General features: G+C 50.1%; 1 protein-coding gene across 1 annotated transcript; it reads right to left on the bottom strand.

Annotated features, from left to right (window-relative positions):
- Nucleotides 1-13613: 13613 nt before the first annotated feature.
- LOC100905173 (tigger transposable element-derived protein 4-like) lies at nucleotides 13614-15146 on the bottom strand. The gene is made up of 2 exons (XM_003739927.1): nucleotides 13866-15146; nucleotides 13614-13766 (listed from the first exon to the last, which is right to left on the bottom strand). Exons 1-2 carry the CDS (start codon nucleotides 15144-15146, stop codon nucleotides 13614-13616), a joined length of 1434 nt encoding a protein of 477 aa, XP_003739975.1.
- Nucleotides 15147-15415: the final 269 nt, after the last annotated feature.

Raw genomic sequence — 15415 nt, 5'->3', positions numbered from 1 at the left:
TCGCATGTTCGCGGCCATCGCATTCGTTCCCGGGCATGATGTGCGATCCGCCTTCGATACTTTGTTGGAATCGAACTCCATTCGCGAGAATAACTACCTCCTGACGAGTTTCATAAATTACTTTGAGGCGACGTGGATAGGTCGCCCGCGGAATCCTGCTACCATGAAGATAGGTTCGTGGAACGCTCATGAGGCCACCGTGTCTGCTGTAGGCCGCACCAACGATGCAATCGAAGGCTGGCACTCAGCATTTAACGGCAGACTTGGGGCGACAAATCCGACCTTCTTCAAACTAGTCAAGCAGCTCAAAATCGAGCAGGGATTGACCAAGTTTGTCATCGCCAACTCCCTCGCTCAGGGGCCTGGGGCTCCTGATAAACGGATTTATCGAGACCGCCAGAAAAGGTTGTTCGGAATAACATCGTCCTATGGGAACAGCAGTGTTTTAAACTTCTTGAGGGCAATCGCGCAGAATATTTCGTCTTGAACTGTAATCACGGATAGGATCTGACACTTGGAAAATGACAGGTACAATAAACACTACAGTTGTCGAGAATAAATAAAATTACGGGACCCGAATCTGAGAAGTCCAGATTCCTCGTCATGAGACTAAGTTCGCGCTCTGATCCACTTCGCGCTCAAATTTTCTTTGCGCTCAGGCTTCCGATGCGCTCAAACCTAATTGCGCTCAAATTCACTCAGCGCTAAGAGATACTTTGCGCTCAGACTTACTTTGCGCTCAGACTTACTCTGCGCTCAAATTCACCAGCGCTCTGTCTTCCGCTGCGCTCAAACCTACATTGCGCTCAAATTTACTCTGCGCTCAGATTCACTTCGCGCTCGGATTAACTTCGCGCTTAGATTTACGTTGCGCTCAACTCCACTCGCGCTCAAACTGTCGGTCACCAGACTATGCCCAATGATCTCTATTGAAGCGGAGCACGTTTGTACACGGTTACTCAATTGAGCGAAACGGAACTAAGACTGCGTAGGAGTCTAGCTAAGCGTAGTGACAACGAGAACGGGAAAGACAGATTTCAACAGATTCCCATTGCGTTTGGCGTTCGTCATAACCATAAACGAAGCTCTGAACCAGACATTCTCTAATTGAGGGAAGTACCTCCCGGAGAACATTATCGGTCACGGCCAATTGTATACAGCGTTGTCGCGGGTCACCAATCCCGATAATATGCACATTTTCGGCTCGCCCAGGCGACTGGAGAACATCGTTCACGCAGGAATATTCCAATGACATCTCACCTCTGATGCCCGGGTTCCGAACCATATCAACTGCCAGATGAGTTCGAGCCGACGCTTTTCGAGTGCTCCGCTTATCGACGAGCAATCCTCTTCGCCTTACTCTGCTTCGTATGTTCAGCTGCACCCCATCTATACTCTGCCGCGTTATGAGGGCTCAATTCCCGATGTCTCGACAATCTCAAGCATCACTACTAACTTCCAACGAAAGCATTCGGATACCACTGCTACCCGGAGAAGGATTTTTGCCGCCACACCAAGTCACATCAACGACGCATTTTTGCCGCCGCGCCGACTTACATAGTCGACGCATTAACTGCTCGACACCCAACCTTCGTTTTGATCGGAGATCTGTGAGTCCCTGTAAAATCAAACTCGAGACTCAATCTACATCTTCGGCTGTTCTACGTCGAAGTCGTTCCAGTTTCTCGAGAAGAATCAAGTCGTCGAGGACCGCAGTTCAGAGGCTGTAAGGTGAGAATAGCAGTAGGCTTCCCGGATGACAATCTGAAGGCTTTTTCATCCGTTCCTGTGGATCTCCAAGTAGAAATACCTGTTCAATCACACAGCCGTTACCCGTGATAAAATTTTGCCTTATCCATCTAGACAGACATGGAACCCGCGATTCCAACTGAATATACGGGACGCTACCCGCGTCCAACGCAGGAAGAATCGACTCCGACGACCCTGTTTTGACGTGGGACACGTCTTTAGGCTCACTTGAGTAAACAGTGTAACGGAAAATTCCGCGGATGTGTGACGTCCCGGAATCCACAGGCGCCTAATTAAAAAAAGCGACTTCATTGACCGGGATGCATTGCTAAGATCCCAATGCACCAGACCGACATTGAGGTGCTGGGTATTAGACATGCTGCCTCCAATGATAGTAATAACAGCCTCCTACTCTTCGTCAATTAACTTCTGTGCAAAATGCTAAGACATGCTGTTCAACTTCCGGTCGACATGTGGGCAAGAAAACTTGTTTGCAGCGGTTCGTCTGCTCACTCGTTCGATCGCCATAGGTCGAATACTTTCTGATACTCATTCCCGTCGCCCGGCGGGAGGCAGCTTTTTCAGCAGAAAAACTCACTTCTGGGCTCCTTACACCTCGAGCGCTGATCCTGATGAAGTTTCCCATGGTAGCTCGCGCCAAGCTAGGGCCAAGGCGTAAGCTACAGAGCCCGCTCAGAAACTTGACTACTGAAGGATACGCCGACAAGTAGCTGAGCACTTAGCGCGTCTGGCACTTCTTGTGCGATCGTGCGACTAACATCATGGGTTGCAGCGGCCTGACTGAGGGAGGGGTTAGAATCACGACGTCGGAAAAATTCCCTCACGGAGTTTCCTCGCGGAAACACGGGTATAGACGTCAATCGACCCTACCCGGATACCCGGTAGCTCTACTCCAAAAAATACGTTGTATGAGAGCCGAGGATGTTGAACCTCTTCAAACTTGAAGTCTCAGCCCCATGAGCTCAGTCACTGTCGAGATCAGATAGTCTGGATTGGAACCTTGACTCGGCGCCTTCACGATTCCGAGCTCCGTTCGCTCTGCAAGTGCTCGTGACTCATGGCAAAAACAGCTTTTTGTCGAGTGTTTGTGGCCCGTTCGCTCCCCCCTCCCCTCCCCGAATTCTTCCCCCCTGTATACGCTAATGGTTGACGCGTGATGATGAGGTCGCCGGGTGTCTGGGGGGTCGCCGGGTGTGAATCTTCCACGTCCACAGGTTTGGGTCAGCGATTCGAACATCGATGCTCAAAAGGACTCGCATATCGTTCTGAACTCCGAGCGATCGACCTCTTGCAGCGGACCAATTATTGCTCTCTACTCCAGAGGAAGCCAGGTGATCGTCATCAGTTCCTCGGTGCTCCGAATCCTTCCCGTCGGTGGAGACCGGAAGTTCCGCCCCCCCCCCAAAACTCATCTTCAAAATTACCGTTCACGTCATAGTCACTTCAGTGGGTGGGAGGATCAAAAAATATGTCGGCAACTTCTCGCGCCTGGCGTTCCGATCCTTCAGTAGTCAAGTTTCTGAGCGGGCTCCGTAGCTTACGCCTTGGCCCGAGCTTGGCGCGAGCTACCATGGGAAACTTCATCAGAATCAGCGCTCGAGGTGTAAGGAGCCCAGAAGTGAGTTTTTCTGCTGAAAAAGCTGCCCCCCGCCGGGCGACGGGAATGAGTATCAGAAAGGCTCAGAGCTTAGCTCTTCCAAGCTTTAGCTGTTCGGAGCTTTCTGCGCGAAGGTTTGTGGTTGTCCAGGCGAGACGAGTGCATCACAAGTGTAAGTTAAAAGAATTATTCGGAGCCTCCCGTCAGGCTCTCCGCTGCACAATATGACTGGGCTCAAGCTCCGGACTTTGTTGCCCATCCGAGTTCTGCCACTCATAGCTCTCCGAAAGGAGGCGCATGCCCTCAGATGGGGCATGAGGTGTTTTTTTGGGTGGGGCGAGGAGTCAGGGACACATGCGATACTATCTGAGTCGCTATTTCCTTGGAACCAGCCCTGCCACATTTGGATCGCCGACAGGTGCTAATGCACAGTAGAACTTTAAATCAGTCCATATTCAAAAGCCCTGGTCCCGTTATGCTGGTCAGAAAACCAGACGGAAGTTATAGAATGGTTATCGATTACAGTAAACTCAATGCTCAAACAGTCCGATCAAACTTTCCGCTCTCGCTGATTCATGATATTCTGCAAGAACAGGGTGGACGGGAATAATATTCGACTTTTGATCGCGCGTGGGGACATTTCCAAATAGGTATGTCGAGAGAGTCAGCAGAGAAGGCAGTATTCGTAACGACGGACGGACACTTTGAGCCAGTGGTGATGATGATGGGGTTGAGTGGAGCACCAGCGAAATTCCAAGAAGTAAGGATGAAGGTTCGAGAATTGGCCGGTGGCAAGCAGGTGCATCCATATCTAGATGACTTGATTACAGCAGCCGACGGTTATCAAATGCAGATGGATCAAATTCACAATGTACTGGAGGCTTCGAGACAGGCCGGAATGACGGTTCGATTGGGCAAATGCCAATTCTTTATGAGATCGGTTTCGTTTCTGGGGTTCGAGATATCCAAGCAGGGAGTCAAACCAGGGATGAGGAAGGTGTCAGCGATCGAGAAATTTCCAAAACCCACAAACGTGACTGAAGTGCGGAGGTTTCTGGGATTAACGAGCTCTTTCCGGAGATTCATCGTGGGCTATGCGACTATAACGAATCCACTTACGGAGTTGCTGAGAAAAGAGGCAGGGCTCGAAGGCGGCATTTTTGAAGCTCAAAGGAAAATTACTGGAGGATCCGATATTAGAGAGTTTCGAGACGGATAGAGAAACGGAATTACATACGGATGCGAGTTTGGTTGGACTAGGAGCGATGCTGATGCAGATAGTCGAGGGGAAGCCGAGGTTAATCTACGCAATTAGCCGGAAGTTATGTGAATCCGGGAAACGATATCACTCGACTAAATTAGAACAGTTGGCAGTAGTGTGGGCATTGGATAGATTCAGGCATTACCTGCACGGAAAAAAAATCGTCGTATATTCTGACTGTAACGCGATTCTAGCGCTGAAATCTCAGTCGGGCACGGCTCAGCAGAGTTGTTGGTGGGACCGAATCGCGGAGTTCGATTTCGAGATCAAGTTTCGAGCAGGCGCCAAAATGACACATGTAGACGCATTGAGCAGAGGACCGACCGGTGAAGCGGAAGAGGAAGAGTTCGGTGAAACATCAATGGATTCGGAGAAAAGCACGAGTTTTGATTTGTTCGATCAATTATGACGAGGCAGCTACGATTCAGGCTATCGATGAGGATATAAAGGAAATTAAAGTGGCGTTGATGAAGGCGCCGGAGAAGAGAACGAAACGGGAAGAAATGATCAGTACCGGGTTTGTTCTCCAGCAAGGACTAGTGATGAAGGTTATCGAGAAACGAGATGGCGAAGACCAGAGCGCGACGAGAAAATGGACCGCGTTCTATTGTTCCGAGAATACTAAGGAAATACATACTGGTGTCTTGTCACGATCGAGCTGGACATTTCGGATTCAGGAAAACACGGGAGGCTATGCGAAGATATTATTGGTTCGGAGGGATGCGAGACTACACGAAATATCATGGTATTCATGGAATGGCCCGATATGGTCCATGAAGGTATTCATGGACCATATTGGGCCATTGCCGGTGTCGAGTGGGAAACAGCATATTATAGTGCTGATCGATGGGTTGACGAAATTCGTCGTATTGGAGGCAGTCAAATCGACCGAGACGAAATATGTCGTTAAGTTTCTCGGGAGAACATTTTTGAACTGGGCAGGGAAAATTCCCATGGCACAAGCGATGCTCAATCGTTCGGTGGCGCGAGGAACGGGGAGGGCACCTTTCGAGTCATTACATGGATATTTGCCGAGAATCGACGAGTTCTCACAGATAGTCGAAGGACTACAAGACATGATTTGGATACCTGCGGAAGAGATTCAGAAGGAAAAACGGAAGGAGATCGAGTGTACGCAAGAGGAATACGCGAGAAACTATGATCGAAAACGGAAACCGCATCGAGTTAGATACCAAGTCGGAGACATTGTATTAGTAGCGAGGTTGCCGAAACAAACGGGACAGCCAACTAAATTGCAGCCTAAGTTTCGAGGTCCGTTGGTAATTACGGAAGTTCTACCAAAAGACTCTCATCGATTAGTCCAGTTGGGAAAAGAGAATAGCTACACGTGTACCGCTCATTGCTCTCAGCTGCGATGGTATAATGTCCGGGGTCTCGAGGAGGAAGACTTTGCTCCATTGAATGACGATTACTTTGAGCTTACTGGAAATAACGAAAAAGATCCGAGTACTTCAGAAAAAGAACCGCCAGTCTACGGAGGAGATGTAATGATGCATGCAGTATTGGAGGATTATGACATCGAGGAAATGTCGTCGACGTTGGAGGGATTCGGTCGAGATGAGCCAAAGAAAACAATGAAACGCGATCGCACAAGCAATGTCGACTTGAATTCGGCGATTCTCGAGTCGCCCCCGAGAGAGTCGGAAGAGGAAGAAAGTGTCGAGATGAGTGGGAGAAGGAATCCAGTGCGGGCGGCAAAATTCGAAGGCCGATACGGAAAGTAAAATTAGAGGATAATTATTGTATGGTTTCGAGAAAAACATTAGCGGAGAGGTCGAAACAATAATTAAGGCGTAGATATATGAGTACACATAGGTAGAAGGGTTATGAGATGGCATACTGAGGACAGTATTGTAGGTAGCGTGGACGAGATGTCGCTGGAGGGCGGGTGACGAGAAAAGAGAACGAGAATCCCGATTCAGAAGTCAGGGATCGCATTCGCGTTCGCGGTACGACGGAAGACGGTTCGAGGACGAAAACTTAGCGAGTCGAAGATTCGCGGACAGTGCCGAGTCGCCATGAAGAGCAAGGACAGCACGAAGAGAACAAGGCGACTCAGGCCCGACATCCAATGGAGGTTCGTCAGGCCGGGCGACGTGGTGATCCCAGGAGCGTGGGGGAACGAGTTGCTCAATAGGCAATTCAACACAGCGCTGGTGACCGAGCGGATCCGTCGATACCCGTTCGACACGGCGCAAGATCAGTCGGGGCTCGAGATGGAAACGAAAACGAGGAGCCACAGAAGTGTGAGTTTCCACGAAGAGAGACGAAGATTCGAGTACTTCTCCGACGACGAGACGGATGAAGTCCCCTTCGTGGAGGTCGAGCCGACCGAGACGGTCGAAGTCCCCTTCGTGGAGGTCGAGCCGACCGAGCCGGCCGTCAGGCCCAAGGGGCTGACTCACTCGCAGCCACCCTACGAGATATGGCCCGACGACTCGAGAGACAAACGGGTCCGAGCACAGGTGGATTTCGAGGAGGAGTACGGATGCGAGATCAGGCTCCGAGGTCTCGAGGACGAGTTCGCCGACATCCGCGTCGATTTGCCGTTAGACCTGCGAGTCGAGAGAAAACAGAGCGAGGACCTCGAGGAGGACAAGTCGGAGGAGGCGTGCGGAGGCGTCGAGAAAATCGTGGACAGAAAGGAGGGCGTCGAGGTTCACGAGGCGGTCAACCCGCGAGTGCAGCGGTTTCGGGAAACGAGGAAACGGATCGAGTCGGCGAGGTCTTCTGTCGGGCTACGAGTGAAACCTGCTATTATTGTAAACAGGTCGGAAACTTCTCGAGGACGTGCGCGCAGAAAGAGCGCGACGTATGTTATCGGTGTAACGAGTACGGTCATCTTCGAAGAGAATGCGACCAGTGGCACGAGCTCGTTAAGCATCTCAAGTGAGATTAGTGAAATAAATGCGATTCAAGTATAAGGGCCTATGCACGTGTACTCATTAGGTTGAGAAGACTTAGAGGGGCGAGAGGTTAAATGAGGACATTTAGCGCGGTAGCAATGGCCGACTGTGGGGAAGGAGTAAGGCACATTCTGACTCAATACACAGTCAGTGCACGGACGTGCATGTACAACCACGTTGAGGAGAGTCGATGCTGATCCGACCAGCGATAGCGTCTGAGACTCGAGAATAAACTGAACTTTATCACCTAGTACGTCCAGTTCCCACTTTACGTCCCTACAGTAGATTTATATCATTATCATTATAATATGCTTAAGAGAATAGGATGAGTTCTTCGTATCCCGATCGGCGACTGTGACAGGTGTCACGATCGAAGCTCGCGCGAACTCCTCGACTCCGGATTCTCCGTCGGGAATGAGACCATTTTGACGGAGGATAAATTCGGGGGGAATTCGGACAATCGCTTTACCGCTACGCTGAGTTTTCCGACGACCCATGGAGGCACACGATAAAATACAACGCGTGAAGGAAAAGAAAACGAAGCGATCATTATATCCGGATCGGCGAGATTTTCGAGCGGAAAATGGAGCGAATTGGCAATTTCCTCGGTCTTTGTGACGGCTCCAGGTGCGGCAACAAGATATGGAGCGACTGTCGAGGATCCTACGAAGTCGATGGTCGCTCAGGAGTCTCCGAATATTTCTTTCATCAGGAAATTACACGTGCTGACGGCACCGTTACCATCCGCTGCAAAAACTGGCGACCGTGAGTTCTCCTCCTCCACCCATACACTTCAGTCTCTCTACTCGAATCGATTCGATTGGTGCCGTGCCCCGATGACTGAGCGATTTCGAGCACTACTTCCCACTACCCACTTCCCGATGCTCTTCAGTCCGACTTCATGTTGTGTGAGAGGAAGGATTTCAGAGCACGGAGAAATACTCCGTCCGAGCGGAGTCCATAAGCATGCGTCAGAGTATGACGTAAAGGCCAGCACAGTCTACACAGCGAGGGGGAATTGGATCCGAACGCTCCGAAATGATCCTGAAAAAAACCCCCGATGGCCGCCTTGATGGCGGAGCGGAGGAGGTGAAATAGTTACTCGATTTTCCAGACTGGTAACGCTCTCCCGCCCCACCTGAGATCGCGACTCCGTAAATTGATAGAAAATGTACGTTCACCTCCATTCCAGACTTGAGGTGCCGGTTGCCATGCAGCTTGTGCCGAGAAGGCACATATGCACCGCGTGACGCCAAATGGCCGCGACGAGGCCGCCGAAAGTAAAGACTTCGGAGGAGCTGCATAGTGTCATCGAGACTCGGAATCTGCCTGGATATACCTGCTCGTTCGACGGAGAGCGAATTTTAAGCTTCTTGTGTCCAAACTCCGACAGCATCCTCCTGACATCTCGACGACAACTGAATCTCTTGTTCCAAGCCTCGATGGTGCTCGCTGACGCTACTTACAAAACCGCTCCCCGACAACTATGTCGCCAAGTCTTCACTGTTCACGGGCTATCGAACGGCTATGTGAGAGACACAGCTGCTCAAAGTAAGCTTCTGAGGGGCTCCGAATATTGAGCCTTGCAAGTTATTCCATGTTGCACTATGCTTGCGTACAACATGGCACAAGCGTACCTGTCTGATCCGCTGCGATTGATTTTGTAGGTCGGCATCGTTGCGTGTGCTTTGATGAAGTCCGCAACCACGGAGGCGTACCGGGATGTGTTTCGAATCATAAGAGAAAATATCTCAGGAACCATATCAGCGTATATGGGGGATTTCGACGCAGCGATGCGCAGGGCGTTCAGGGCGGAATTCCCCGACGCCAGGTTGCATGGCTGCAGATTTCACTTCGCGCAGGCCATGATCCGGCGGGCCAGAGCACCACAAGTTGGCCCCGGTCGGGAAGTCAGACAGGCATGTGATATCCTCAAGACGATCCTGGGATTCACCGCACTCCCGCTCCTGCCCTCCGCTTGCATCCGACCGGTTTTCGACGAGCTCGCGAATGAAGCTCGGCAGATGAGCGCACGGGTAAGCTTGCCGAGGGGCAAAAATGGCCCCGGTGACGACCATAGGTCGAGCTCCAGTTGATCCCTCTGATGAACTATATCGAATCCTACTGGTCGAACACCGTAGTTGTGGAAGAGCTCTCCACCTACCGGTATCCGTGCAGAACTAATAATGCCGTGGAGAGCAGCAACGCGGCTCTGCTGCGCAGACTTGGCGCTAATGGGCCGGTCTGGCGCCTCATGGGTAAGGGTTGTCTTGTTCTCATGCGTTGCTCAAGCCTAACCTTTTCCTCCAGAGCTCACATCACGTTCCAACCCACGCAGCACACTGAGGAAATTCTCGAACTATTCACAGCCGCATTATGCGAGATCTCACATGACGGTACGGTGAATTTCCACATCAGCTCCGAGGGCGTGAGGCACATTCAGTCCCGCCCGAAAAAGAGGACCCGCAAGCACGGTGAGCCGGTGAGCTGACGAACATCGCCTGGATCCGTTCAGAGCGGCGATCTATCACTCCGCGACAGTAAATAGATCTCTTGAAGTACAGCACAAAATGTGAGTTGTTTCAAATGTGTTCGGGAGGGTCATACGTCATATCCCTTCATCGGATCGAAGACACTCGGATCGTATCCTTTCCAGCCGCCGTTCAACACGCTCTCACGGACCCGAACGAGGAGTCCACCTCAGAACCATTACCGGTCGAAGTCGAAGATTGGTGGTCAAGGGAGGAACAGCGAGTTGAGCGCGAGGTCGACCCGCCCGTGATGCATCACCTCTTCGGAGACCACGATTACGCTTCTAGCCATCTCGCCCTTATTCCAATCGACCATGTCATACCCATGACTCATGGCACGGACAGCTTTCAGGCAAAGGATCTATAATAAATGTTTACTGTCGGAGATCTAGAATCGTCAAGAAGTTTGCGTTTTTCCGGCCATCTCCATTCCAATGATAACGTAACGCTCATTGAGAGGCTCTGTGTTTCGCAGCATTCCCTTTTCAGAACCCTACGGATATGCTTCATGTATATGACTCTCCCGGACATACTTCGAACGAATCTTATTTCGTAGTCACGGCAGATAATTTCATATTTCTCAGCCCTATCACCACGATAGGTACATAGTCCGTTAGCTCCGAGGGTGGGGGCGATCTTAGAATAAGTCGCCAACTTCTCGCGGCCTCTGGCGTTCTGAACCCAAGCAGCCGAGCGACGGAAATTTTCCCGGCCAACATAGCGGTTAGATTGTGCAGACTTCGTCGCCTCTCCAACCGCCCGCTTATCTCAGACGAAGAGGAATGCATCCATCAGTGTAAACATAAAGGCTCTGTTTACTACCTTATGAGAGTGTCTTATGACTTATGAGAGTGAATCGGACGGCTCTTTCGTCTCGTCCTCCTCTGGGCACCGACTCTCCTCCCCCCTGGATGTCCCAGGTCGATTTGAGTCGTCCGTACTTTTCCGCGCTTTGGATCTGTACCTTACCGTGGTCATCCCCAGAGGCGGGAAATTTTGTGCCATATATTCAAACATAGCTTCATCGGTTTGAGACTGCATTTGTGTCCCAAGCCGATCCCGCATTTCCTCATTTCTTCTTTCGAAGCTGGTGGCTCCGGCTTTCGTCCTCTCCTCAATCTCTTGGGGAGAGAAACCGGTTGCCTCCCTTAGGTGTTGAGCTACTAGGACCTCTAGGTCCTTCACTCCTTTGTCCGTCAGACCGTAAAGCTCTGGATTGTCTCAAATCGGCCTACGTGAAAAGTCCTCTGGCGGCATATTTCTTGCATCCAGGATTCGTATCGCTCCCTTCTGCACCGCCTCCGCCTCATAAATGGCTTTATTCACGCCAGGGGTTATTCCACATAGCGGATCCCGGATCATCGAAATCCATGACAGTGTCTCAATTCGACCCGTCATGGCTTTCAGCAGTCTTAGTGGCCGCAAGATTCCGTCATGCACCCCCAGTACAGTTTGGTCTTTTTTTGCCTGCTTGATATCTGTCAGGCCACACGATACGAGGAGGTGGAAATCAGTCGTTTTATACTTTTTTACGATTCTGGTGATCTCCGCACACTGGCCTGGTAGACGATTCGAACATTATATTCCTAACACTAGCTCGACACTATCATTGCTCTGAAAATGATCGTCTCTCCACAGAATAATGATATAGTCATCCAAGTCATACGAGAACGAGATGTTTCACGTCTTCTCATCGGAAAACCGCGCCCCGGATATTAGAGAATCCGGATATAGAAAAAGAGACAGTTTTCAATTCCCCGAGAGGTCTCTTATAGGCGGGTTTGACTGTATGCATTTCTCCACTCCCCAAGGATGCTCGATTTGCGCTCGCTCGGGAAGAACTGAGCAATGGACGGCTCGAATTGATATGACGCTTTTCCAGACGCCCACATCGATCGGCGGATCGTAGCGATCAGGAATCGGTTTCGGTAGTTTCTGCGTTCAACATCGCATCGTCGCAATCACTGGAGAAATCGCATCCAAATTGTATATCAGGAATCGCTTTAAAGAATGCTTCAATGGTTTCGATTGAGATCCAATCATAATATTTCGACATGACAGTGATTTCCAGGATATATTTCAGCTGATTTCGCTTTATCAGCTGTTGTGACAGCCGATCTCGTATTATCAGCTTTTGTGACAGCCGATCTCGTATTATCAGCTTTTGTGACAGCCGATCTCGTATTATCAACTGCGGCGGTAGCTGATCTACCTCGATCAGCTGTTGCGGTAGTTTGCTTTCATTGCGATTGTTGGGGCTCATCCATGAGGTGACTTTCCAAGAGTTCGACGAGCGGTCGAAGTTCGTTCTGTGATTAGAGGACTTTTCGAACTCTCAATCGTTTCTGTTTCAAGATCTCATTCACTTGTATCGGAAATAGTCGATGATGGAGAATCGGCTTGTCACCTGAAATTCTTTCATCGAGTATTTCAGCTTGACGAGGTAAACATGCCCTTCGACTCTACCAAGGATTACTTCGCGAGCCTCTGTTTCATGCTGAAGCTTTTCAGCGAGCGATGCTGTCTTGATTTGCAGCACTTCTTTTGCAGCCAGGAAGTCAAGTTTTATCATATGATGGAATGCGGAAGCGCGGAGTAATCTTAGTCGTCATGGGTATTGGTGAGAAGATACTTCATCGAGTAACTGAAGCAGAAACCTAATTTCACGATAATCATCGATGAAATAGTGCTCTGACTCACATCATTATCCGCTGTACACCAGAGTTCGCCATTAACGTCCCTGAGTAGGAGTCGATGAAGAAATCGCCAACAACCAACACCGGAAGCAATTAGGGAAACCATGCCACCGGAATTCTCTCCAACCCCTATTGACACAAGAAGATTGCGGCGATTTCTGCAGCAGTCAATCTCTAATCAACGGCCAATCAACGACAGTTGTTTGCGTAAACATAACGCCAGGCACAAATCTTCCAGCTATCAACGAGTTCTTCAAAGGAAGCATCGATTCAAAACGGAGCTTCGACGCGGGCGAGGTGTTAATTATATGTGGCGATTTCAATTGCGATATCAGGAAACCCGATATCAAAGAACAGCTGACAACCCTCATGTACTCACATTTCCATACAAATCTCATTTCGGAATCAGATCAACCCACCACGAACAGTCAATCCACTATACATCTCATCTCCACCACACATTCAGTACCCAGGAATTCTTACAAATATCACCTATTTCAGCCATCACCGAGCAATACTCACGATTCTTGAATAAGCTCATCATTCAGACAACATTGCTGCTGAAGATAAGATCAAATAAACGATTTACAGTAAAACCCCGTTATAACGGACTTCAAGGGGCCGCCGAAATTGGTCCGTTATAGCCGAGGTTCCGCTATATCCGAACATCGTCTCCGAATAGCCCAAAGGAACTCATTGTAGCCCGTGAATTACTCTTGAGACGCCGACTCGTCCCTGGTGCTACTGGATATCCGGGTTCTCTTGCGAATGCAGCGATTTCCAGAATTCGCGAGCGATTAAGTCTGGAAATGTCTGATCACGGAGAAGATCTCATTCTTTATTACAGAAGAACTCCTTGATTGTACGTTGTCTACCCCCATTGTCCACATGATTTTTTAAGAACGCTTCCACACTAGAAAGTCGCGACTGTGCGCTACAGCTATCGTCGACGGTGTACAAGAACTTTTGGAGCGTTTCCAACGCCTTAAAGGCATCTGGAAGGTTGAGCGGGACGAAAACCTCTTCCTCGATATCTTCCTCCGAATCGCTCTCTGCGTCTCTCTCTCTGATAATCTCTCTCACAATGCTTGCTTCCGTGGGGGTTTCATGGGTGCAGACTCCATCTACGATCGCAGCATATTCAACCAGATCCTCCGACTGGAGCTCATCCATAGATTCGAGAAAGTCCTGATTCGTTTCTTCATCCTCATTAAGGTAGTCGAGAGGCGCGGACTCAGCCTCGCTACACATACTGTACAAGAAACCAGCATGTCTGAAGCAGTTGGCAATCGTGCTTCTAGAAACGAGAGTCCAGGCTGTTGCCAGCATTTGCATCGCGGTCAAAACGTCGACCTGGAAATCGACCTTGTTCTCTACACTAACGAGAAACCGATCGGTGATCAGGCGACGATATTCAAGCTTCAGACTCCTGATAATGCCTTGATCGCAAGGCCGGAGGCGAGAGGTGGCATTGGGCGGCAGAAAAGCCAGTGTGATACAATCCAAGTCCGGTACTCTAGGGTGTGAGGGGCAATTGTCGACTATCATTAAGATCTTTCGGTGCTGTCGCTTGAACCGAGTGTCAAGCTTTTTCAACCAGTCTATCAAAACTTGCGACGTCATCCAGGCCTTCCGGTTGAAAGTATATTCGGTGGGTAGAGTCTTGACGTGCTTGAAACAGCGAGGTTTTCCAGACTTGCCGATCACCAGCAGGGGGAGCTTCTCTGACCCATCCATGTTCGCAGCGACCATGACTGTCAAACGTTCCTTGCTTTTTTTACCACCGACGCACGGATCTCCCTTGAAACAGATTGTTTTGTTCGGCAGGAGACGGTAGAAGAGTCCCGTCTCATCTGCATTGAATACATTCCGAGGAGCGAAAGGTGCGAGAAGTGTCGGGAGTTTTTCAATAGACCATTTTGTAACCATAGATTCATTTACTGAAGCTCCCTCGCCGCACACATCGCGGAAAACCAGTTCGTGTCTGGCTTTCATCCGATCCAGCCAACCATTGCTACACTCGAAGGAGAACCTACCGAGCTGTCCCGCCAAGCTCAGGGCTTTCTTTCTCAATAAGGGCCCATCAACAGGAACGTTCTGTGACCTTACGCATTGGAGCCATTTCAAGAGGGCCTCCTCAACGTCGTCGTAGGCTGCGGATCTGATCTTCTTCTTCCGGCTAAGAACTAAACTGTCACTTGCGTCTCGGAGCTTGTCTCGACTTTTCCAAATCGTGTTCACAGACTGCTTCGATAGTCCACGATTTCTGCAAACTGTTGCCTGACTCACACCGTTCGTAATTTCTTCGATTATTTCAAGTTTAGTTTTGATATCGAGACACAAACGTTTCGCTTTTGAGGACATCGTCGGCAACAGCAGCAGCTGAGTCAGCAGCTGTTGGCCACGTGAACGTCGCTTCGGCTCTCGCTGCGACGCGCACGTCCACGAGCAACGTTGCAGGAGGCTCGATAAAGGATCGTCTCCGAATTTTCGCTCCGTACGAGCAGGTCCGTTATAACCGAGTCAAATTGCATAGGACGAGATAGGACTGGGGCCGGGGAACCAGTCCGCTACAGGCGAGAGTCCGTTATCCGGGTCCGCTATATCCGAGTAGCTTTATATGGGAGGTCCCA

Source organism: Galendromus occidentalis, unplaced genomic scaffold, assembly GCF_000255335.2.
Source record: "Galendromus occidentalis unplaced genomic scaffold, Mocc_1.1 scf7180000076604, whole genome shotgun sequence".
NCBI classification, from domain to species: domain Eukaryota; kingdom Metazoa; phylum Arthropoda; class Arachnida; order Mesostigmata; family Phytoseiidae; genus Galendromus; species Galendromus occidentalis.
Note: the sequence above shows the minus strand (reverse complement) of the source record. Positions and strands in the feature narration are given on the sequence as shown.

Coding starts and splice junctions, on each gene's coding strand:
- LOC100905173 (XM_003739927.1), bottom strand. CDS start 15,146: ATGTCCTCAAAAGCGAAACGTTTGTGTCTCGATATCAAAACTAAACTT. Junction 13,767..13,865: donor CCCCCACGGAAGCAAGCATT/GTGAGAGAGATT, acceptor GATGCCTTTAAG/GCGTTGGAAACGCTCCAAAA.